The sequence below is a fragment of the Pseudoliparis swirei genome, chromosome 1, assembly GCF_029220125.1.
Source record: "Pseudoliparis swirei isolate HS2019 ecotype Mariana Trench chromosome 1, NWPU_hadal_v1, whole genome shotgun sequence".
Lineage (NCBI taxonomy): Eukaryota > Metazoa > Chordata > Actinopteri > Perciformes > Liparidae > Pseudoliparis > Pseudoliparis swirei.
This window is the reverse complement of record NC_079388.1, coordinates 19,301,417-19,326,699: the sequence shown is the minus strand read 5'-3', so window position 1 is coordinate 19,326,699 and position 25,283 is coordinate 19,301,417. Positions and strand designations below refer to the sequence as shown.

The 25,283-nt window shown below is 45.0% G+C and overlaps 1 protein-coding gene and 2 long non-coding RNA genes across 3 annotated transcripts; 2 read left to right on the top strand and 1 right to left on the bottom strand.

Moving 5' to 3' along the window:
- The first annotated feature begins 1,192 nt into the window (after positions 1 to 1,192).
- Positions 1,193 to 3,115, top strand: LOC130204690 (uncharacterized). Its single transcript, XR_008833760.1, has 2 exons — positions 1,193 to 1,839; positions 2,847 to 3,115. It is a non-coding gene; the product is annotated as an uncharacterized LOC130204690 (long non-coding RNA).
- A 584-nt stretch (positions 3,116 to 3,699) lies between these two features.
- Positions 3,700 to 14,944, top strand: LOC130203211 (CMP-N-acetylneuraminate-beta-galactosamide-alpha-2,3-sialyltransferase 1-like). Its single transcript, XM_056429184.1, has 7 exons — positions 3,700 to 4,074; positions 5,486 to 5,738; positions 9,719 to 9,915; positions 10,038 to 10,208; positions 13,225 to 13,264; positions 13,360 to 13,479; positions 13,611 to 14,944. Exons 1-7 carry the CDS (start codon positions 4,055 to 4,057, stop codon positions 13,776 to 13,778), a joined length of 969 nt encoding a protein of 322 aa, XP_056285159.1. The 5' UTR covers positions 3,700 to 4,054; the 3' UTR covers positions 13,779 to 14,944.
- Positions 14,945 to 22,029: 7,085 nt separating this feature from the next.
- Positions 22,030 to 24,871, bottom strand: LOC130204380 (uncharacterized). The gene is made up of 3 exons (XR_008833652.1): positions 24,495 to 24,871; positions 23,464 to 23,608; positions 22,030 to 23,077 (listed from the first exon to the last, which is right to left on the bottom strand). It is a non-coding gene; the product is annotated as an uncharacterized LOC130204380 (long non-coding RNA).
- Between the last annotated feature and the right edge of the window lie 412 nt (positions 24,872 to 25,283).

Here is a 25,283-nt window from a genome sequence, read left to right as displayed (position 1 = left end):
AAAAATGTCCAGTAACTCCACAGAAGTTAAAAACGTTGGAAGTAAATCCGCTGGAGTTGTTCCCCTGATGTTCAAGAGCTCTTCTCTGGTGAAAGAGCTCTGGGAATCCCAGCAGAAAACAGTATTTAAAACGAAAACAACAAAAAACATCGCGCACCAACACACCGAGGCGACCGTCCGCGGCGCCATCAGGATATCTGAATATCATGAATATCATGAATATCATGAATATCATGAATCTGAATATGTATTTGCCATCAGGATATCTGAATATCATGAATATCATGAATATCATGAATCTGAATATGTATTTGTACTGTGTGTATTCAGTGTGGCTCCTGTGTACTGTGTACAAATTAAATATAATATATGTATTTTATATATTATGTAAAAAGCATGATGCAGAGAGATTTATTTTTTGTACCAAATCAATATTAAATTCATTTAAATTAAGTTTATTTTATTCAGCTCAAAATCACAAATTACAAATTTGCCTCAGAGGGCTTTATAATCTGTTCACATAGGACATCCCTGACCTTTGACCTTTGACCTCACATCGGATCAGGAAAAACTCCCCCAAAAAATAGAAAAAACACATTCAATGAATATGAAAGAGTGTATGAATAATGAGTAGTCGGCATGGACCACGATCCAGACCCCCATAATCCAGACCTCCACGATCCAAACCTCCACGATCCAGACCTCCATGATCCAGACCTCCATGATCCAGACCTCCATGATCCAGACCTCCACGATCCAGACCTCCATGATCCAGACCTCCATGATCCAGACCTCCACGATCCAAACCTCTACGATCCAGACCTCCACGATCCAAATCTCCATGATCCAGACCTCCACGATCCAAACCTCCATGATCCAGACCTCCATGATCCAGACCTCCATGATCCAGACCTCCATGATCCAGACCTCCATGATCCAGACCTCCACGATCCAAACCTCTACGATCCAGACCTCCACGATCCAGACCTCCAGGATCCAGACCTCCACGATCCAGACCTCCACGATCCAGACCCCCACAATCCAGACCTCTACGATCCAGACCTCCACGATCCAGACCCCCACAATCCAGACCTCTACGATCCAGACCTCCACGATCCAGACCTCCATGATCCAGACCTCCACGATCCAGACCTCCATGATCCAGACCTCCACGATCCAGACCCCTGTTAAGTTGTAATAGTTTATTTTGATAACATCTGCAGAGGTCTTATGGTTTAAATTAATACATATAGAAAGATATTATAATAGACAATATTAAGGAGAATATTGATATTGTTATTAATGTATTATGAAGCATAGGGGTAATGTTTACTCTATGCAAATGTAAATGGCAAGAATTAATGTATGTTGCATGAGAGTGACTGTATGTTAGTATTATAGATTGCCGAAGCCGGTTGAAATCCGTGACGTGACTTACAATAACAAGAGACTTTTATTGTGAAGGTGACTTTAATTGACGGGATTCTTATTGTGAAAGCGATGTAACCGGAAGTGACGTTTCGACCGGCGCAAGAGGATTATAAAACAGCGTGTTTTTAGAGAGCTCGTTCTCTTTCTCAGGTGAGCCCCGAAGGGAAGGTTGTGTGCGTCTCGGAAGGCGCCGAGAGCCTGCAGCCTTGACACGAGGAGAGAGCGCGTTGAATGTTTGATTCACTTTTCTTGCCATTAAATGTTGATAACTTAATCCATGCGTGTCCGGAAGCCTGTTTCTCCACCATCTGCGTAGTGCCCCAGTTTCAGAATACCTTACACCCCCACAATCCAGACCTCCACGATCCAGACCTCCACGATCCTTTAGGCAGGAGGAAGAGAGGAGAGGTAATACTCTGTTTATTACGCATGTTTATTTGTTTCAGAAAACACAAAATACTAAGTAAACAAATATAAAGTGTATTTTTTTAATTATTTTTTTATGTATGTAATAAAGTTTAAAAAGTCACCAGAATTCAGTTTTCATCCAACTTCAAAGTGTATGTGGGGAGAGGTATTTGAATTGGGTTGAACAAACTGAGATGTCGCACTACGGTTACTATGACAACGACCTTTTCCTGAAACTATTAAATAAAGTATTTAACTTTTGGATCAAATCATTAAGTTGGAAAAACTGGAAACTTTTAAATTGACTTAAAGCAATTGTGTTAAATTAAACTTGTTAACTTAATTTGAAGGAAAAAAACTTATTTAAATGAGTTATCAAACTATGTCACAGATAAATGGCCTGACTGTATTTCTTTACTCTATAGAAAATGATTTCTCCCTGCTTTATTTATTTATAGTTTTGTTACTATGGTATTGTTTTTGTTTCTTTATTTGCATATGTGTTTATTTTTTGTTTTTTTACTTCTCTTTATACAAAGAATCTGACAAATTTAAATATGTGTATGTGAGATTTGAACACGAATAAAATATATATTTTTAATAAAATAATGAGTTATCAAGTAATTCAATGAAGTTGGTCAAAATATTCACTTTTTGTTTCAGATTAAAATTGTACACAACAACATCATTTGGATGTTAAAGCATCACGCTGTGAACATAATATATAAAATATAGATATTAACACCTGCCTCTGTTTGGACTGCAGGAGTTTCATCTATTCACACGGAATGTTTGCATAATTAGAATAATGCAAATAACTGCGCATGCCCAGAGCTCTCTCCTGGTCAGCTGCACCACGTGACCATCAGACTGTGTCAATAAGCAAAGGAGCCAGTGACCGATGTCACGATAACTGCGGGAGCGTCTGGATATGAACCAGCTCAGTGTGCGCATGCGGGCTCGTGTCCGCGGGATATTTACGAGGTGCTTTTTTTCTCATTCGCCAGATATAAAGAATGGAGAAGTCATATCCCCCCGGATGACGTCACCGCCACCTGAAAGAGACGCCTGCATAGTTCAACGCTTCTTCAGATAGTGCGCAGATATCACCAGATACAGCTCGGTGTGCGCAGCGTGCGGCGGGCTCGATATTCATGAGGAGCTCTTCTCATTGGCCACTTGATTGAATGTGGGCGTGTCCGGGGACGTGAGACTGAACCCGATGAGGTTGATTCCGGATCGATATTAAAGGGATTTAACGCACTGGGAGGTTTTACATCAGAATATTTATTTTATTTATTAATCTTTTACGTGCTTTGCCTCTTTTTTTAACCTTTTAGATCTGAGAGTTTCACATAGTATTATATTTATTATATCATTAGTCGTAAGATAACATTTTAGCATTAATTAAGGTTTTTCCAGCTGTAATTATTATTAATAATAATAATAATACATTTATTTTATAAGGCGCCTTTCAAGGCACTCAAGGTCGCTGTCCAACACATGAAAAACAGTTCAAGGATGGACACAATTAAAAAAGCTGAACAGAAATTATGATTATTAGAGAAAAAACAACAAAATCTGTGTAGAATCAAAATGAAGCGTATAGAAGTTTCCATGGAGCTGAAGCTGCTGCTGTGAGTCCTCCCCACCTCTCTCTGGGTGAAACACCTTCTTTCTTTTTTGGAACAAGTGCAACAAGTCACGCCTCCAATTTCGTCATAATGATGGGATGAGCTGTGTGTGTGTGTGTGTGTGTGTGTGTGTGTGTGTGTTGTAATGGTCACATATGTGGAAGTAGAGCTCAGGTGATCAGTCGTGTGTTGGGAGAGTGATCTGGGCCGATAAGGGGAGGAGCCGCCTGCCGTCTTACAGCTCATGGCTTTCCCCAGCGGGGGGGTAGTGGAGGAGCAGAGACCAGTTCTCAGGGGCCTCATCGAGATCAGGAGCTGACCTTTCAGGCTGCGGGACACAGGACTTCTCCTTCAGCTGTCATTTCATTGAGATCAACGCTCGTGTTTTCGACCGTCTGAAGGAGGCCGAGGTAAAGAGAGCTGTGAGGGAATTCTCCTCCTGGCCAGGAATACAACAGACTTCATTTCTCTTCTTCCGACCGACGGAGGAACATCTTCCACGACAGTTTCTACATACGAGGAACTCTTTTTAACTTGTGTTTAGTCCACTGGAGTTTATTCTCCAGCAAAGGGCGGCGAGGATGACCTGGAGCTGCTTCAGGTAAGAATAATAAATCTTTTCACTCAGATTATTTGCAACAACAAAAATCTCCTTCCTTTTAATACTCTTTACATTTCATGTATTTTGTCTGTTTTTTTGGGGGTAATTTCTTCAACAATACACGTGATGCTATCATTAAACGAAAACGTCATTGTATCGGTGACACCATTAAGTATATATATTTTTTACAACATTTGAAATTATTTATCGAAGCACCAGATATATTCACATCACGACAGAAGTTGGTTAAAAATGGGAACATTTGCGTATCATATTTTGCTTTTTTAATATGAATGCTCCGATCCATCGTTGTCACGGGTGACGGGTGTTTCAACATTGTTGGGGAACAGTAAACAAAACAAAAAATCAAGAAATACAGACAAAACCAGTTCCTCCTCCATTAGCGTGACGTCACCAGCCAACAGTTAGAAGAATGAAAGAAGTCTCTTCCTGGACACATGCCCAGACCGCTTATCTTCTCATGTGATTTATCTTGTCAGATGTTTCAAGTTTCAAGTTTCAAGTTTCAAGTTTTTATTGTCACATCCCCTTTTATACAAGTATAATCGGTTTGTGAAATTCTTATGTGCAAAACACCCGACAGCAGTAGCAGACTAAAAAAAGAATAGGAATGAGAATAAACTATACAATATCCACACACAAAAAAGAAGAAAGTATTAACAATATATATATAAAACAATGTAATAGAATATACATCATGACAATATATATATATAAAACAATGTAATAAAATATACACTTTTTTGAGACAATATATATATATATGTATATACATACAATATATATATACAATATATATATATATAAACAATGTAATAAAATATACACCATGGCCATAGATATTCACAGAATATGTTCTGGTGTATAGTGTTAATGAGGGTCTCAGTCCTTGTTCAGCAGCCTGATGGCCTGACTGAAGAAGCTGTCTGTTTGTGCGGCACTTGATACTGCGGTATCGCCTGCCTGACGGTAGAAGGGTGAACAGTTTGTGGCCGGAGTGGTTATTGTCTTTCATCATCCGTTTGGCCCTGGCCACGCACCGCTTGGTGTATATGTCCAGGATGGAGGGAAGCTCACCTCCAACGATGTACTGTGCCGACCGCACCACCCTCTGTAGTGCCCTACGCTCCAGGGCGGTGCAGTTCCCATACCAGACGGTGATGCAACCTGTCAGAACACTCTCGATGGTACTGGTGTAGAATGATCTGAGGATGCGGGGGGCCATGTTGAATTTCCTCAGTCGCCTAAGGAAATACAGGCGTTGTTGGGCCCTTTTCACCACGTCAGGAGTCGTGTAATAAGTATATCACAAACTGAGTAAATCTACTTCCTGTCGTTCCATCGCTGATGGAACTCTCTCATCTCTTGTCAACATGTCCTTTGTCCGCAGATCGCTTCCCTGCCGTCACACCAAGATGAAAGCGAAAGTGGGCGTGTTAATTCTCCTGCTGTGTGTGACGAGCCTCTGCGTGTTTCGGAGAGCAGAAATCAAATCGTACCTCCGGCCTCAAAAAGATAAACCCTGTTCTTGCGACCGGTGTTTATCCGGCGACGAGCCGTTCAAGGAGCACTTCGGCAAATTTGCCGAACCGTTTTATTCGATCCACCACAATCTGTCAGAGGAAAACTTCAACTGGTGGAAGGTAAGTGGTTAAATACGATCACATTCAACATGTGTGGTGGACAGGCTTACCCTCGACACCACTGGGCCGCCCGTGTTCTGGCACATGTTCTGGGCAAGTAACTCTCGTTATTCAAGGTCCTCATCCACGCCCTCATAACATCAAGACTTGATTACTGCAGCAGCTCCTCTACGGCTCCCCCAACAAAATCATCAATAAATGTCAATGTGTCCAGAACTCTGCCGCCCGCCTGCTCACCTCCACCAGACGCTTTGAACACATCACCCCGGTCCTCCACCACCTCCACTGGCTCCCGGTCAAGTACAGGATAGACTTCAAGTTCTACTGATCACCGACAAAGCCCTAAACCACATGGACCCTCCCTATCTTTCTGACTCCTCCCCCTCCACGCTCCAACCCGTTGCCTCAGGTCCGCCGGCACAAACACTCTGAAGATCATCAGGACCAAGCGCCGGACCTGGGGTGACCGCGCCTTCTCGGCAGCTGCACCCCCCCTCTGGAACGCTCTCCCCATCCACATCTGTCAGGCTCCCACCCTACCGTTATTTAAGCAAGCCCACAAAACACACCTCTTCCAAATTGCTTTCACCTGCTAATCCCTTACCCCGATACGACTCATACACAGTGGCGGCTGGTGAATTTTTTTTGGGAGGGGAGCAGTTGGGCGACGCGGTTTAAATAGCACTCAACAATGAGAAGAAAGAGGTTTTGAGTAAAATATTGTAGAACACAAAGCTTTATTTCAAGAACACAGCGTGCTCAACACGGTCCAATAACAACTATCAACACACTGTAACTTTGGGCATGAGAGGTTCAGAGCAGCTTTAAGGAACATGGGATAGACCCACACAACTGCCCCTCTTAGGCACACACATACACACAGACACACACACACTTAGTGTAAATATTGTACTGTAAATATTGTGTTTTTTTTAATTGTAAATAGTGTGTACTTGTTGCCCTTGCACATTCCTGCTGAGCATTGCCACTTTCATTTCACTGCACACCTTGTGTGTGTATGTGACAAATAAAAAAATCTTGAATCTTGAATCTTGAATTGGGTTTCAGAGGTTTGCAAAATAAAAGAGTTTCACCCTCACATGAAAGAGGTTCAGAGCAGAATAGAGTCAGAAAGAGATCACATGTTACATTGGGTGACAGAGCAGACCCACTACTGTAAAGACAAGTAGCCTCCTCTCTTTAAAGTGGTCAAACTTCTCAACAACTCTCTGGTTAAAGTCAATCATGTCTGGAACCAGCCTGTTAACATTATTCTGGAGGGAATGTGTCTGTTTTTCAGAACTTCTTCGTTGTGTTTCGATGCCAGTTCGGTCTCCTTCTGCTGCTCTGCTCTGCAAACAGGGTTAGCTTCATGCTGTTAGCGAGTTAGCTCCATGCTCTGAGCTAGATAACTGCGGCAAGATTTGTGGTTTACACTCGTCTGCAGCTCTTTAGATCCCTCCCCCCGTTGTAGTCCAGAGAGTTTCAGTCCCTTTGGAACAACAGACAGGGGAAACTAAACAGCATTACTCACTGAGCTCCAGCTGACAGCTCCGTTAGCAACCTGCTCCCGTAGCTCCGTGGAGCTCTCTGGCTGAGGGAACGATACCGGTCTCTGATTATCCGAATAGTCCAGTCACGTGAAATAATAAAACAATGTCATTGGCCAGGGCGCAAATGTTTGCGCCCCAAGATTCACGTTTCATCCTCCAATGAGAAGCCGTCCTTGCCGAAACGACCGTGAAATGTTTGCTCGCTGCCGCACACACACGTTGGGCCGGCGCCCAGAAAATGGGGCGGGGCTTCTCTCCGTGAGGATGAGTGGCGATATATTATTTATGTCTCATTTAACTTAAGTGGTTGTTGACAGGCTGACAGTCTCCCACACACATTTAGCGCATCAACACGGTATATTTACTATTTAAATGATTTGGTATATAATGTTTTTGACAGGATGTATTTTTTTTTCCATCTCAACATTTTAAGAGGGGCGGTGCCCTAGCGCCCTCTATGGACACACCGCCACTGGTCATACAGCTTCCCCAGTTTGTTTTCCTTTCTTCACCTTACTGTTTATTCGTCTTGTCTGCTATCTTTTTGTTTGTTCTGTCTGTCTCTTGTTCCCTGTAAAGCATCTTTGGGTATTTAGAAAAGCGCTATAGAAGTCCGAATTATTATTATTATTTATTTGCCATTTGTGCCAAAACCAACAGTCCAGACACATTGTAATTATTGTGCAGGGCTCTCCGAGTCAAGAGGGGTAAAAACACACTATAAACTAGAACGGGCACTCGGTAGAGCGCATACCTTCACATATCACAAGATTGGGCATTGAATTATGAACATGTTGGCATTAGTTGCATGCCAATTGGATAGAAATTGACCGCGCTATGGTAAAAAGAAGATGTTGACCTTTTCATGACCTTGACCTTTGACCCGATTGATCCCAAAATCTAATCAAATGGTCCCCGGATAATAACCAATCATCCCACCCAATTTCATGCGATTCGGTTGAATACTTTTTGAGTTATGCGAGTAACACGCATACAAATAAATAAATAAATACACGGCGATCAAAACATGACCTTCCGCATTTTCAATACGAAGGTAAACATAAAAACACATACGGTGGTAGTATATACAGTATTAAATACAGTTTTAAAAACAGGTTCTCAACAGGAAAGGGCACATGTGAATAACACGGCTAGTGCTGAGTGCTGTTCCTAGCTTGCCGAAAGAAAAGAGGGGAAAGGGGGGAGTTATGTGGGTATATTGCACATTTTGAGAGGTGGAGGAAGGTTATGTGGGGATTTGGCACAGATTAGAATATTTCACATTTTCCCAGATTAGAATATTTCCCATATTGCACATGATAGACGAGCTGAGGTGATGTTGGGTTGCGTTTACACATCTGAAGTCCAGTTGTATCTCTCTGGTCTCGTCCGTGTTGAGGATGAGGTCGTTCTCCTCTACCTAGACCAGGAAGTTGTTCACCAGGGTCCTGTAGTCTGACTCGTCTCCCTTGATGAACCCCAGGATGGTGGCATCATCTGCGTATTTGATGAGGATGGTGTTGTCCTGGGTGGAGACACAGTCCTGGGTGTACAGGGTGAAGAGTTTGGGGCTCAGGCAGCCGCCATGAGGGGTCCTGTGCTGACTGTGAGCTCGGTAGACACCCATCCTGGGGTCTTTCTATCAGAAAGTCCAGAATCCAGTTGCAGGTGGGAGTCGGGTCGCCGAGGTCTGTCAGCTTCTGGATCAGTTTGCCCGGGCGGTTGGTGTTAAAGGCAGAACTGTAGTCCAGGAAGAGCATCCTGGCACAAGTTCTGCGGCTTCCCCGGTGTTGCAGAGTGTGGTGTAGAGCTATGGCTACCGGGTTGTCCACTCATCGGTTGGAGCGGTCGGCCGACTGGAGGGGTCCACATTGTCCGGGACCGTGTGGTTGATGTGGGTGAGGACTAGTCTTTCGAGGCACTTCATGGCGACTGGTGTGAGTGCCACTGGCCTGAAGTCCTTTAGGGTGGGTGTGTCCGGTCTTATGGGGACTGGTTTGATGATGGAGGATCGGAAGATACGGGGGACTACAACCTGGGATGGTGGCAGGTTGAAGATGTCAGGGTGGTCTCATACCCGCCCGGGACCGCGTCATAGTAGTGATAGAGGAGACAGCAGGAAGACAATGTCAGCAGGAAACAAACGTGTGAGTCCCCACAACTAACAGACGTCCTTGAGCATGCCGCCATAACTGGAAACCCCAAATAATAGACAGCAGCTGAGTCTAACCGCGCCCCAGCCACCACAACAGTTTAATGTAAGATGGGAGATGAGCTTTGGACGGACATGAAGTTACTCACTCACTCAAGCACTCACTCTGGCACGACTTTAGGGACGCACACACACACACAATCACTTTTGGGATAATTTGTTCATTTAGTACAATTCCTGTGGTCTGATGTAAGCAATGTGTGTGTTCCTGACAGCGCCTACAGTCTAAAAATCCAACCTTTAGTGCCTTCAAAGAGGCCGTGAGCAAGATGTTTAAGATGTTCCCAAAAAACGCTGAACTTGAACCAGCGAGCACCAACCGCTGCAGGACTTGTGCTGTGGTGGGGAATTCTGCTAATGTAGTGGGATCACATTACGGACCTATCATAGATTTCCAGGACTACGTCATAAGGTACGTGGATTGAGACAGCGGGACAAGCATGAATGTGTTTTTCCTCAAAGTCAGAAACTAAAAGTGAAAATGTCCTGAAAAAGACTTTTAACATGTGAAATATATCCCTTTGTACTTCTTAGAATGAACAGAGGTCTTACCCACGGCTATGAAGAAGATGTTGGGACCAGAACAACTCATCATGTCTTATATCCAGAGAGCGCTGTGAATTTAGATGACACCACACATCTTGTGTATTTTCCATATAAAATACGGGATTTTGTGTGGATTACGAAGGCCCTCAACACATCAACGTGAGTAGTCATATTCATTTTCAGAGTTTAACATCAAGAAGTTGCAGGTCATCCATGTCTTTATGTCTTTAAGACATGCTTGAAGTCTAGTGAGTTGGTTGCTCTCCTCTGGTTTTATCGATAGATATAGTTGAGTATCATCTGCATAGCAATGACAGTTTATGGAGTGTTTCCTGATAATATTGCCCAAAGGAAGCATGTATAAGGTAAATAAAATTGGTCCAAGCACAGAACCTTGTGGAACTCCGTGATTAATGTTGGTGGTTATCGAGGCGTCATCGTTTACAAATACAAATTGAGATCGATCTGATAAATAGGATTTAAACCAAATTAGTGCCGTGCCTGAAATGCCAATCGACTGCTCCAGTCTCTGTAACAGGATGTCATGGTCAATGGTGTCGAATGCAGCACTAAGGTCTAACAAGACCAGGACAGAGAGGAGTCCTTTATCTGCTGCCATTAAGAGGTCATTTGTAATTTTCACCAGTGCCGTCTCGGTGCTGTGGTGTTTTCTAAATCCTGACTGAAACTCCTCAAATAAACTATTATGATGTAGAAAGTCGCACAACTGATTTGCGACCACTTTCTCAAGGATCTTGGAGAGGAAGGGGAGGTTAGAGATCGGTCTGTAGTTAGCCAACACCTCTGGATCCAGAGTGGGCTTCTTCAGGAGAGGTTTAATAACAGCCACCTTGAAGGAGTGTGGTACGTGGCCTGTTAGCAGAGACACATTGATAATATCTAATAGAGAGCTGCCAATTAAAGGCAAAACGTCTTTAAGCAGCCTCGTCGGGATGGGGTCCAAGAGACAGGTAGACGGGGTCCAAGAGACAGGTAGACGGGGTCCAAGAGACAGGTAGACGGGGTCTAAGAGACAGGTAGACGGGGTCCAAGAGACAGGTAGACAGGGTCTAAGAGACAGGTAGACAGGGTCCAAGGGACAGGTAGACGGGGTCCAAGACACAGGTAGACGGGGTCTAAGAGACAGGTAGACGGGGTCCAAGAGACAGGTAGACGGGGTCCAAGAGACAGGTAGACGGGGTCCAAGACACAGGTAGACGGGGTCCAAGACACAGGTAGACGGGGTCCAAGACACAGGTAGACGGGGTCCAAGACACAGGTAGACGGGGTTCAAGAGACAGGTAGACGGGGTCCAAGACACAGGTAGACGGGGTCCAAGACACAGGTAGACGGGGTCCAAGACACAGGTAGACGGGGTCCAAGAGACAGGTAGACGGGGTCCAAGATACAGGTAGACGGGGTCCAAGAGACAGGTAGATGGGGTCCAAGAGACAGGTAGATGGTGTCCAAGAGACAGGTAGATGGGGTCCAAGAGACAGATAGATGGGGTCCAAGAGACAGGTAGACGAGGTCTAAGAGACAGGTAGACGGGGTCCAAGAGACAGGTAGATGGGGTCCAAGAGACAGGTAGACGGGGTCCAAGAGACAGATAGATGGGGTCCAAGAGACAGGTAGATGGGGTCCAAGAGACAGGTAGACGAGGTCTAAGAGACAGGTAGACGGGGTCCAAGAGACAGATAGATGGGGTCCAAGAGACAGGTAGACGGGGTCCAAGAGACAGGTAGACGGGGTCCAAGACACAGGTAGACGGGGTCCAAGACACAGGTAGACGGGGTCCAAGACACAGGTAGACGGGGTCCAAGACACAGGTAGACGGGGTTCAAGAGACAGGTAGACGGGGTCCAAGACACAGGTAGACGGGGTCCAAGACACAGGTAGACGGGGTCCAAGACACAGGTAGACGGGGTCCAAGACACAGGTAGACGGGGTCCAAGAGACAGGTAGACGGGGTCCAAGAGACAGGTAGATGGGGTCCAAGAGACAGGTAGACGGGGTCCAAGAGACAGGTAGATGGGGTCCAAGAGACAGGTAGATGGTGTCCAAGAGACAGGTAGATGGGGTCCAAGAGACAGATAGATGGGGTCCAAGAGACAGGTAGACGAGGTCTAAGAGACAGGTAGACGGGGTCCAAGAGACAGGTAGACGGGGTCCAAGAGACAGATAGATGGGGTCCAAGAGACAGGTAGACGAGGTCTAAGAGACAGGTAGACGGGGTCCAAGAGACAGGTAGACGGGGTCCAAGAGACAGATAGATGGGGTCCAAGAGACAGGTAGATGGTGTCCAAGAGACAGGTAGACGGGGTCCAAGAGACAGATAGATGGGGTCCAAGAGACAGGTAGACGAGGTCTAAGAGACAGGTAGACAGGGTCTAAGAGACAGATAGATGGGGTCCAAGAGACAGGTAGACGGGGTCCAAGAGACAGGTAGATGGGGTCCAAGAGACAGATAGATGGGGTCCAAGAGACAGGTAGACGGGGTCTAAGAGACAGATAGATGGGGTCCAAGAGACAGGTAGACGAGGTCTAAGAGACAGGTAGACAGGGTCTAAGAGACAGATAGATGGGGTCCAAGAGACAGGTAGACGGGGTCCAAGAGACAGGTAGATGGGGTCCAAGAGACAGATAGATGGGGTCCAAGAGACAGGTAGACGGGGTCCTAGAGACAGGTAGACGGGGTCCAAGAGACAGGTAGACGGGTTAGAAGTAGAAACCGTTGAAGACAGTTGGTCGAGGTTGATGGAGAAAAGCCATCCAAATATACACCAGGGCATCCAGCCAGGTTGGTGGTGCACACTGAGCTTCTGTTTAGTCATTGTCTGCCACGGAACAGCTAGCAGGAGCTACGTCTGGTTGGCCCACACCGACTATTAGCGAGGGCGGGCTAACTAACTAACGAACTTCGATTATCTAACCCACTCACACCTAGCAAATTAACTACACTTATTGCATGTACCTATATAATTAAGGGAGGCAGAGGAATAGCTCTACGTGTGACACACTGAGCAAGAGGGAGGAGGAAGAGAAGGAAGCCGTCGCTAGCTGAAGAGATGCAGTACGCTCACCGGAAGAGAGAGATGATGCGTACAGGCTAACTTCATGAATGCCAGAGGCCTCATTTGATGTTGTGTGACATTTTTTATGCTAATTTCAACAGCCCACATAAAATCAGACGATTCAAGGCCAACAAGGACTTGGTGAGTATTCGTCTGAATGCTTTTGTCAATGAACTCTCTTGGCTCAAAAGGTTATAATAATAATATGATCTGAATCTAATTCTGATTCCTAACAGATGCTGGTCCTAAATCCAGTTTTTATGAAATATGTTCATGAAGTGTTTCTGAAGAGGAAAGGCCATTATCCATCCACTGGCTTTTTGGCTTTGGTTCTTGCTATGCATATTTGTGACGAGGTAGGTTTTTATTTTGGATTCTAATGATGACGCAGGGGGAAATCATGTAATCTTGTGTCATGTAGAGAGATTTAAGGAACGCTTTTACCACATTTTCTGTTTCTCAATGTGTTTCTCCTTCGTCTTCCCAGGTCCATGTGTTCGGCTACGGAGCAGACAATGATGGGAACTGGAGTCATTACTGGGAAGGTCTCAGGAACACGAAGATAAGAACTGGAGGGCATCCTGGAAGTGTTGAGTACGCAATGATCGACGAGCTTGATCAGAATCAAATAATCAAGTTTTATAAGGGGTGGTGATCTCTCTCACCTCCAGAGCTAATAAAGACTAAGACGCCATCAAGAGACTTCTGTCTCCGGACTCACTCCTCTATATTCCAAGAATAAAACCAAAGTGATAAACCATCCATGATCTAGTTGAGAGGGACCTGTGGCTACATGTAGAGTGGAGGTGACTCATCCTGTGGATGTCCTTCACCTCGCCACCCAAACTGGTCCGGTGACAACGTCCACGCCCATGTAACGTTTGAGGTCCCAAGACAGAGGACAGTGTCAAATGTGTAATTATAGATTTCGACCCATACTAATTTAAACGGTTTATGCTGCCTCCTGTGTATCTTTCTTTGTTCTTTGCTTGTCATTGGTGCTGAATTAACTTAAATGGAGAAATGTGAACAAGGAAGCCGGTGACAATGGACAGAGCATCGGCAGCTTCGAGAAACGATGGCGACGCCGTTTCACCGCGTTTAAATGTCCCCAAATAAACTGGCTTTCAGTAGTGTGAGGTGTGGTGTGAAGAAGGACCCAAGGAAGCACAGTAGATTGTGTGTGAGGGTGTGTGTGTATATATTTTTTATATATAACAGACCTGTAACTGTATTTTGTTTGGACAAAATACTTCCCGGGACCCTAGAACCCATTCATAGATCCAGGAAATACCAACGGGAGGAAGTGGGTAGGGGGAAGATATGTGTTGCTGTGTTTATTTCAGTAAAAAGATGGATTTATAATTTACTATATTTATAGGGAGTTTAAATCGAGGGTGAGGATTAATATGGATATTTTGGGGGTTGATAAAATCTTGTAAATATTTTGTGTACGTATTGTGTGACCCATAAATTGACCTCTAGATGGAAAGTCTGGTTTAATTAGTCATATGGGGGATAAAAAGAGTTCAATTTGTTTGTGATGGGGAACATGTGGATATATGAATACATAATATATATACATCTATATATATATTATATATATATATTATATTGTAGGGGACTCTGTTGGGAGCACATAATTCACAATACTAGTAGGTTGGTGTGCACGATACGTGACTGGGTCCCTTTAAGAGCTGGGAGCGTAACCAGGGCAACGGGGTGGCGTCGAGGGGTTTAAAGGTCATGAGGTGTCAGTGTTACGGGTGAAATGTTTGGTGTGAGGAAATAAACGGCCACAGTGTGTGCAGCCAAAGAAAGTGACTTTGTCCATCTCGTTCATTCCCGCGCTCCTACATTGGTGACCCTGGCTCTACTGGACGGATCCAGAGACGAACATGACGACGCACGCAGTTTCGCTTAAGCAGCCGGAGTTTTGGGAGGCGCATGCATCGGTCTGGTTTGCTCAAGCTGAAGCGCAGTTCGCACTCAGAGACATTACCGCAGACTCGACGAAATATTATTATGTCGTGGCAGCGCTCGGCAGTTCGACTACGGGCCGAGTGGTGAGCATCCTCGAGAACCCCCCGTTCAGCGACAAGTACGCCACTTTGAAAGAACACTTGCTGAAGGCGTTTGGACTGCCGGACACCGAGCGGGCTCGCCGGCCGCTCACTGAACGGCCTCGGCGACAGCAAGCCGGCGGAGCTTATGGACAAGATGCTGGCTCTCCTCGAAAGACACCAGCCCGAGTTTTTATTCATGGAACTGTTTCTACAGCAGCTGCCTTTGCAGGTGCGGTCAGCTTTGGCCAATTCCAGGATTAAGGATTGTCGGGAGTTGGCCGAGGAGGCCGATACGTTTTTTCTTGCCGGACAACAACACTGCGCGGCCGTGCAGAAGCCGGCGCAAGCTACATGGCTACCAGCGGAGACGGCGGTGGTCGCGGCAGCAAGTCAACGACGGGGAACCGCCGGCTTGTGTTATTACCACGCACGGTTTGGACCGAGGGCGACACGGTGCCGCTCGCCATGCAGTTACAGCAAGAAGGGAAATGCCGGGGCCGGCGCTCAGTAGCTGCCATGAGCGTCGGCCGAGCGGGCAGGCTGCTGTTCATCCAGGACGACGTCTCCGGGCGGCGTCTTCTGTGCGATACGGGCGAGCAGATCAGCGTCATGCCGGCATCACAGGTGGACATGCTGACAGACGGACATGGCCCCCCCCCCCTCCCCCCCTTGAAGCCGCAAACGGCAGCTCCATCCACACATTTGGGACACGGAGCGTACAGCTGTGTTTCAGGGGGCAGCATTTCCGCTGGGACTTTGTGACGGCTAGGATTAATATGCCCTTACTTGGTGCGGATTTCCTGTGTGCCTATGGACTGTTGGTAGACGTCAAGGGCCGCCGCCTGATTCATGCTTTGACTTTCTTCTCTTACCCGTGCACACTCGGGGGAGCAGAGGCACCCAGGCTGGCTCGCCTCTCAGCTGCGGATGAGTTTCTTCGGTTGCTGGCTGAGTTCCCGGACCTCACACTACCCACCTTCTCATCCTCCACGGTCAAACATGGGGTAGATCATTACATCTCGACCACTGGCCCAGCGGTACATGCCCGGGCCCGGCGCCTGGACCCGGCAAAGCTCATCATCGCCAAGACAGAGTTTGACAACATGGAGCGCCTGGGCATCATTCGCCGCTCCAACGGCCCGTGGGCGTCACCCCTGCACATTGCACCGAAGCCTGGAGGTGGGTGGCGTCCGTGTGGGGATTATCGCCGGCTCAACGATGCAACGATCCCGGACCGCTACCCAGTTCCGCACATCCAGGATTTTTCTGCCCATTTGTCCGGTCGCGTGGTGTTTTCTAAGGTCGACCTGGTTCGGGGTTATCATCAAGTGCCCGTTCAACCTCTGGATATTCCCAAGACGGCACTGATCACACCTTTCGGCCTCTTTGAATTTTTGAGGATGCCGTTTGGCCTCAAAAATGCAGCACAGACTTTCCAGCGCCTCATGGACACTGTGCTTATGGACCTGGTTGCCAGTTCATCGAGGGCAGAGCACATGTCTCACCTGCGGATATTGTTTGCTCGGCTCAACCGACACGGGTTGATCGTCAACCCAGCTAAGTGTCAGTTTGGGTTGACAACCATTGACTTCCTTGGACATCGCATCACTAAAGACGGGGCCGTTCCCCTTCCAGCGAAGGTGGACGCGGTGGCTAACTTTCAGCGCCCGCTCACAGTGAAGGCACTGCAGGAGTTTTTAGGAATGGTCAACTTTTACCATCGATTCATCCCCCGGGCAGCACAGTTAATGCGACCCCTTTTCGAAGCCCTGAAAGGCAAGACTGTCAAACAAGCGGTTGACTGGACAGAGGAGAGGGACCAGGCACATCCTGCACCCAAGGCTCCGATCGCCATTACCACTGACGCTTCAGATTTTGCAGTGGGCGCCGTGTATGAGCAGTGGGTGAAAGGGGCATGGCAGCCAGTTGCTTTTTTTAGTCGACAGCTGCGTCCAAACGAGAGAAAGTACAGCACTTTTGATCGGGAGCTCCTCGGCCTGTATCTTGCCATTCGACATTTCCGGTTTCTGCTAGAGGCTCGACAGTTCACAGCTTTTGTGGATCACAAGCCATTGACATTCGCTATGCGTAAGACGGCTGAACCACGGTCAGGCCGCCAGCAGCGCCAGCTCTCCTTCATCTCCGAATTCACCACAGATGTTCAACATGTGGCAGGCAAACATAACCTGGTCGCAGGTGTCAGTGTCACGGCTGAAATGTTTGGTGTGAGGAAATAAACGGCCACAGTGTGTGCAGCCAAAGAAAGTGACTTTGTCCATATCGTTCATTCCCGCGCTCCTACAATATATATACATATATAATATGTATATATATATATTATGTATATATGTATATATACACATATATATATATGTATACATATTATATATATACATATATATATTTTATGTATATGTAATATATATATATACATGTATATAATATACATATACTTATATAATGTATATATATATTATGTATATACTTATATATATGTATATATATATACATATATAATGTGTATATATATATATATAGTAAAGCCAACTGAAGAAGTGCCTTCATGATTGTGATAATAATCTTATAACTTAAGTTATAGGTGAAAACATTTGTTGAATGTATTCATGTTTCATGGAACAGGTCGGGATAATGGTGACGTGTACTGGTCCTCATTAAATGTTTTTAATAATTTAAGTGTGAGCCTTTTTTCTTACAGTCTTCCTAAGTATGTGTTACTTGTTGCTATGTACATTTCACTGTCCGCCATATATTCCCGTGATATTATCTTTCCGAGTAGTTTGGGAGCCACTTTCTATCTTTCTATCAAATGGTGGAAGAAGCTCACCCTGTCGGCGCAGCTTGAATCGCCTGTTTCCTCTTGGGAGAGATGTTTTTACCGGGTTTAGTAACCCCACCGACGGCCCCGTCGGCCTGACACCAGACTCTGGGCGACCCACCAGAGGGGTCCCGCCCCCCACCGGGCCTCCGTCACATCTGTGCGCAGGCCGTCGAGAGGTGAGCCGCCTCAGACGGCTCCGGCGTGCCGACAGGTGGAACAATTCAAACCAAGGTGTGTGTGTTTTTTTGAACAGCCCAAGCTGACGAGCTCTCTGCGGTGTTGGCAGTTCGCCTTTCTTGCCGTACGGGTTCGGCGGGGCCGAAGAGTATCGCCGCCCCAGCGAGTCAGACCCGTCCGTCCAGTCCTTTCCTGGGCCTCGTGCCAAGGAACCGATGCGGAAACTCAGCCTGAATTCGGGGTTGTGTAGGAGAGAGAGACACAGGAGCAGCAGCAGAGTGTTACGTCCAATCCATCACACATAACTTCTCTCTCTCTCTCTCCAAACCACACACCCTTCAAATCTCTCATCTCTACCACGTGACACGGATGATCAGCTTCTGGTGAACGTCGTCAGGCAAAAGGAGTGCGGTCATTTTCTAAAACCATTTTTATTTTATTACCTTCGCATTGAAAATGTGGAAGGTTATGTTTTGATCGCCATTTATTTATTTGTATGCGTGTTACTCGCATAACTAAAAAAGTATTTAACCGAATCGCATGAAATTTGGTGGGATGATTGGTTCTTATCCGGGGACCATTTGATTAGATTTTGGGATCGATCGGGTCAAAGGTCAAGGTCATGAAAAGGTCACTCTTCTTTTTACCATAGCACGGTCAATTTCTATCCAATTGGCATGCAACTAATGCCAACATGTTCATAATTCAATGCCCAATCTTGTGATATGCGAAGGTATGCGCTCTACCGAGTGCCCGTTCTAGTTTAAATATGTAAGGATATGTGGGCAGGCACGTGCACAGACATTTTGGGGGGCAGGTGCTCAAAACCAAAAAAAGGGCACCCAATGCCAAAATAAAATTCTGACAGAGTTGAAGCATTAGCATCAATACACTGATGATGCAATACATCCTCGACCTGCGTCTCCTCTGGGCAGCATCAGACCGCTAGCTTACATTTTCTTTATGAATGAAGATGAATTATTTTATAGCAACAATAGTACAAGCGCTCTGATTGGCTAATGGGTCGTCATGCCAGCCACGTATTGCCCTCATCCAGGGCGAAGGGGCGGAGCTTGAGCACCACTAGGGCTCTACCTGTGCACGTGCCTGTATGTGGGTATCAGCCCATTTATAGAAGGATGTGATTCGTCAACAAGCGCCAGTCGTCAAATCAACTCGCAGGCGCTCCCATCCGGAGTCATTCCCCACGACCAGAGCGCAATGCCAACCACTCGCTCACGCCCGCCAAGGCCACGCCTCTTATCCACACGGCTTGAAGCCGAATTGACGAGGAACGAATTACAGAGTTTTGATTTCAAACGATTTGGTTTTCGGTGTCGGATCGACATTATGTCAGTGTCCCGCTTTTATGGAGACGCCCCAAAGCGGTTTCCTTGGTAGGCTACCTTCCGAATCGTACCGAAAACAACGCATCGTGATTAGGGATGGGCATCGAGAACCGGTTCTGTTTTAGAAACGGTTCCCAGTGAACCGATTGTTTGGGATCGTCAGCCAAATTATTTAACGGTTCTGCTAACGGTCCTCTGTGGCGTTGCACATGCGCAAACTTTTTTAGTTTCTTCTTCAGACTGCAGCAAACATGGCAACTAGCCAGAGGCGTTCTAAAGTTTGGCTCTATTTCACACGACAAAAAGTGCTCGTGTGAGGTGAGAGAGCGCTCACCTGTGTGCGCGCATTACGGCTGAGCGCTGAAAGCGCCACTCGCTGCGCGTGCAGACAGCATTTAACGGAGCGGAGCAGCGCGTGCGCTCTGATCGCTCTTTTAATGAAGTATCGATACTAAAAATATGCTAAATCACATCGTGTTTAACAAACGGGTACTTTGTTAGCATCGCTACACCGTGCAGCGTGACAGCAGCAGATGTAGCGGACTAACATTCAAGCTAACCTAACTTCCCAAACGCTGTGGACATCTGAACGCTGATTGGCCGAGATGCGACACGTCCATCAAAGATGTTTTATTGCGAAGAGCACCACTCCACATTTTCTCCGCGTCTCACTGCAATCTCAACGGCAGCGGGCCAGGTGACAAAAATAATAAATCGGAACGCGTCTCTGGTATTGTTCAGGGGGCGGGGCCACATGTGGAGGCGGGCCGGAGTTTGGGGACCACTGGTCCAAGGTAAACTCCTCAAAAGTGATCACAACCACTCACTGTGTGAAGCCATTTGCCTTTATTGTGTGGAGTCGATCAAGTTATCTTCTGTCCCTTCGTTTGAAGCATACATTTTAGCTCCAGCATTGGTCCCATTATTGATCACTTCACGTTTGGACAGTAATTTCTAGGAACATGTTTAAATTAAACAGAATACATTTTATTTAAGTTATGTAAGTTTTATTTTAAGTTCAAGAGGAATATTTATAAATGTTTTTGGTTATTTAATTTTTTTTAAATATGTATACATACTGTATATGGTGTGTGCAGCATTATAGAAAAGAAAATTCATGTAAATAAACCCGTTTGTGCTCTTTTTTTTTACCCATTGCCTAATCGATAAAAGAATCGAATCGATAAGGCATCGGAATCGTTAAAATCTTATCAATTCTCATCCCTAATCGTGATACGTGTCCAACCAGCGCATCAGATTTGGAAATAAGCTCTTATCCGTTTCCGTTCCAGATGGATTCTCTTCGGTGGTTTATCAAGTCTTTCGCTTTTTAAATGATCCCTTTGTTCCGGGATTGAGATAACACGAGTGAGAGGCATTTGTGATTTATTATATTTAGGATCGGGGCTAAAACCAGTCATATGCGAAAAGTTCTACATGTATTTTGTATTTAATAGACTACAATGTGAATTAAAGACCAATGGTAGTTTATCTTTTATTTATTTTTAAAGAGTTTTTGTTTTTGTGTAACTAGTTGTATAAACGGTTTCTTTACTGGTTGTCTTCCCTCTTAAGAAAGAGACATTTGAAAACGTGAGGTAAAAATTAATATTTATTTTATTAAAACACAAACATAGGAGCGGGAAAAATCGCTAATACTTTCATCTTTATAAATATTTTTATTTCTTTGAGAGATATCTTAATTATCTTTATAAGTTGTAAAAGATAAAAATATTTTTTATTTTAGATCAGTTGTCACAACTGTATAAACTGTTGAAAAGACAGACGCATGTCTTTAGAGATGAGACATGTGGTTTGGAGCCTCAAACGAGCGTCACTGGTTTGATTGGCTCGTTGGTTCATTGATTAACTAATTAAGAACCTTTAATCTCACTCGTTACAATCAGAGCTGCAAAAAACCGTCTCTATCCAAAGATGAAGATTGTAAACAAGTTTAGTGTTTGTTCACAATTCAAACCAGTTTGCTTTTTCTTTTTTTTTAGAGGGTCTGTTTTTTTTTTTTTAATGTAATATTTATTCTTGTCTTTACCTCCCCCAAGAGCTTCCTTTTGGTACATTTTGTAAAGGAGAAAAAAATAGTTTAATTAAATCTTAAGTAAAGGGGTGAAAAAAGATATGTCAAAGTATAGTTTACATGTTTTACTACCGTGTCGTTTGAAAGTGACTTACATTATCTCGAGTGTTGATTGTAAAAATACATTTTATTTCCAACACCTGTTGTCGTCCGCATGACTTTTTGGTGAAGAATAACATTTTCTAATCTGATCTCATACAAGTCGATCAGTAACTGAGTGAAGGGAAGTGAGGAACAAACCTCTGATGGAAAGAAAATACATATTTAATTGTGATTAAGCTCCGCCTCCTCTGAGTAGAATAGTTGATGCAACACTTGACTGAAGACGAGTTAAGATGGGCTCGTGCATTGTGCTGTATATCTACAGAGGAGGCTTGAGATGAGGAGATGGAAGTTGTTTTTAATGGCAGAGTTTAAAACATTTCACTGCTGAGCTAATAGAAGCACAAGTCTGACATCTAGTGGTGAATTTATAGCATTGCACTTAGACTGCATGTTGAAAATCAAAACTTCAGCTTGTTGAACATAACTTACATGGATAAATTCAGCAAATGATGCAGAAATGAAAAAACAATTAATATTCCTTAAAAAAAAATGATGTGACAATTTACTTTTGTGTCCAAAACACTTCAAATAAATATATATAAATATAATTCATTTATAAATATATATTTATATACAATTAAATAATATATATATAATTAATATATAGGCACCCCCAGATCTGTAGTTTGTAAATGTACAAAATAAAAGTAATGTTCCCCTTCCCAACACATGTAGGATTATGTTATAATAATATTTTAAGGAAACATTTCATGAATTAACATATAATTGGTATATAGTACTTAAAAAGTCCCACAGATAGAAATATATTCAGGCTTCAGGTTGTGAAATGCTCAGTTTTATTAATTTAAAAACAACATCTGGGCAAAACATGAAATGTTAAATTGTCTTTCAGCTGGACAAAACTTAAACATAGTATATAATAAGTACATGAACAACACCGTTCACAGGTAAGATAGCAGCACATGAGACGCCACAGATGACTGTAAAAATAACCTCTTCACTAACGCACCTGCTCTGGCGGATGAATCCAGAAATTAGACCGTTGGGCCCGAGCTGCGCCGCTATTTTTAGAACCAGGTTTTAGAGGTCAACTTGAAAAAGCTGGAAGAGGAAATCTGATGGAGCTGAACTGCAGCTGATCCACTGAAACCAAACCGAGGAGAGGATCTTTTATCTTCCGGTCCTGGAAGACATTAATTATGTATAAAACGGTGTTTCCATACCTTCCGCGCGTCAGATTGTCGGTGACATCATGTCCAGCCGGTTGTCCCACAGAGACAGCGTGTGTCTACGAGGCGGCCGTCAGTCAAAGGGCAGCGATTAATGTCAACCTGAAGGAGTTCTTAAAGCCCAAGGTGACGCCTCAAATTCACATTTATTTGTCACATTTGTCCCAAAGAAGAAAAGAAAGAAAAAGAAAACTATAAGTTTGAGAGGTTGTGAGAAACGAATGATTGGTAATTTTGACTCCAACGCACGTCCGTCCTCGTGTTCCCCGGCGATGTACGACCTTGGCGCGGACGCCCTTGGCTCGGCTTCACGCCGCGTGTCTCTTCCAGCCGGTCCAAGTAAACAACCTTCTCTCAGCCTCACGTTGCATTTGATCACAGCTGAGTGTAGGATGTTTACATGGACCGGGTCTGAACAACAGATATTGAGGATATGGGGGGGGGGGGGGGGTACCAACGTGACCTACAAGGCCCCCAATAACAAACTACTACTATTATTAGGAATTAGAAAACACTCACGGATGATGACGTCTGTGTGACTCGGCCGTGTCGGAGCAGCCGGAGGCGATCGGCGGGAGCAAACATCGGACTGAAAGCTCTGCAGATGAAGACAGCTTCCAGTCGGGGATGTTTACAGCCCCGGACCACCTTGTCATGTCGTCGCCTCGGATCACAGCCATTGACAACAACAACAACAATAAAAAGTCACAATGTTTACAGAGTAATGTAGAAGGAACAATACTTTTTTTTTAAGTTGAGGGCGCTTCATGCATATCCCTCATGGGAGGTCAACGCTCCACACTGTGCTGGGCTTCTGACGCGTCCATCTGACCGTGATGATGACGTCATCCAGTCAAAAATGACGTCATTGTCTTGCATTTTCCGACAAAACAACAACAACCAACACCGTGCAGAGGAGAAGTCAGACCGACCTCAGCTCAACGAGCTGATGCCGAGGACGACTTCCAATGACACCGCGATTGATTCAAGCCCGCGCGCGCACGCTGCCGGAGTCTCACCGACGCGCGCGCGTCACGTGTTTTATACGAATTACACGACTCGAGAAAAACTAACTTCGTACGATTTTTTTTAAAACACGCTAGCTTGCTGTAGGGGGGGGGGGGGGGTGACCTACTTTGAGAGCACGCGGGGGTAACGGTGACATTCGTTAACGGGTCACGGTAACCGGGTACGGATCCTTGATCAGCCTCGTCGTCGTGTCCCGGTGTAACGGGAGCGTGTCCCGGTGCACAGCTGGGGGAGCTGCCAGGCCAGCTGCTGTGTCCTCTCCTGCTGCAGGGAGGAGGGAAGGGGGGGCTAACTCACATAGCTCTGCACCCTGAGGTGACACGCGACTCTATTGCATGGAAGCGCGTTTGTTTCCCGGTAAAGTAACTTTCCGGTGACTGCACCCCCCCCGGACAAGCGGCTGCCGGAGCGAACACCGTCCCGGGAGCAGACGACCTAGGCGTAGCTGTTAGCTAGCGCACGGCTAGCTTAGCGTTAGCTTCCCTGTGACCCTAACCTTCTGCTGTCTGACGTTTCCTTACCGGAAGAAGAAAAAACAACACTCGAAACACACGGTAATTCCTCCCGGAACCGCGCCGGGTGGTTCGTGAAGTTCGAGTCGGCTTCCCCGCCGGTAGTTCTGTCCGGTTCCGTGCCGCCGGCGTTAAGTTTCCTTCGCGTTTTTTTCTTCTTCTCTACATTCACTCGTCTTTTATTTTGACCTTTGGTTACTCGACACCAACGCTGACGTCATCGTCATGGCAACAAGAGCCCCCGCCCACATGCGCGAGCCATGGTGGGCCCCGTTGGATGTGGGTTTAACCTTGTGCTGTGTGGCGGTTAGTGGACAGACACGTGACATTCAGCCATTTTTTATGATTTTTAATTCATTTTACAGCTATATAAATATATATAAATTTGAAATGAAAAGTGACACGATGATTTTAATTTTATTTTACAGCTATATAAATGTGTATATATAAATATATATAAAGTTTAAATGAAAAGTCACGCGATGATTTTTATTTTACAGCTCTATAAATGTGGATATATAAATATATATAAAGTTAAAATGAAAAGTGACGCGATGATTTTAATTTTATTTTACAGCTATATAAATGTGTATATAATATATATACATATATATAAAGTTTAAATGAAAAGTGACGCTATGATTTTAATTGTATTTTACAGCATATAAATGTGTATATATAAATATATATAAAGTTTAAATGAAAAGTGATGCTATGATTTTTATTTATTTTTACAGCTATATAAATGTGTATATATACATATATATAAAGTTTAAATGAAAAGTGACGCTATGATTT

Bases quoted from the DNA above. Each gene is read 5' to 3' on its own strand.
- LOC130203211 (XM_056429184.1), top strand. From the start codon at position 4,055: ATGACCTGGAGCTGCTTCAG. The intron at 4,075-5,485 runs GTAAGAATAATA...CTTTGTCCGCAG, and splicing joins ATGACCTGGAGCTGCTTCAG to ATCGCTTCCCTGCCGTCACA. The intron at 13,265-13,359 runs GTGAGTATTCGT...GATTCCTAACAG, and splicing joins TCAAGGCCAACAAGGACTTG to ATGCTGGTCCTAAATCCAGT.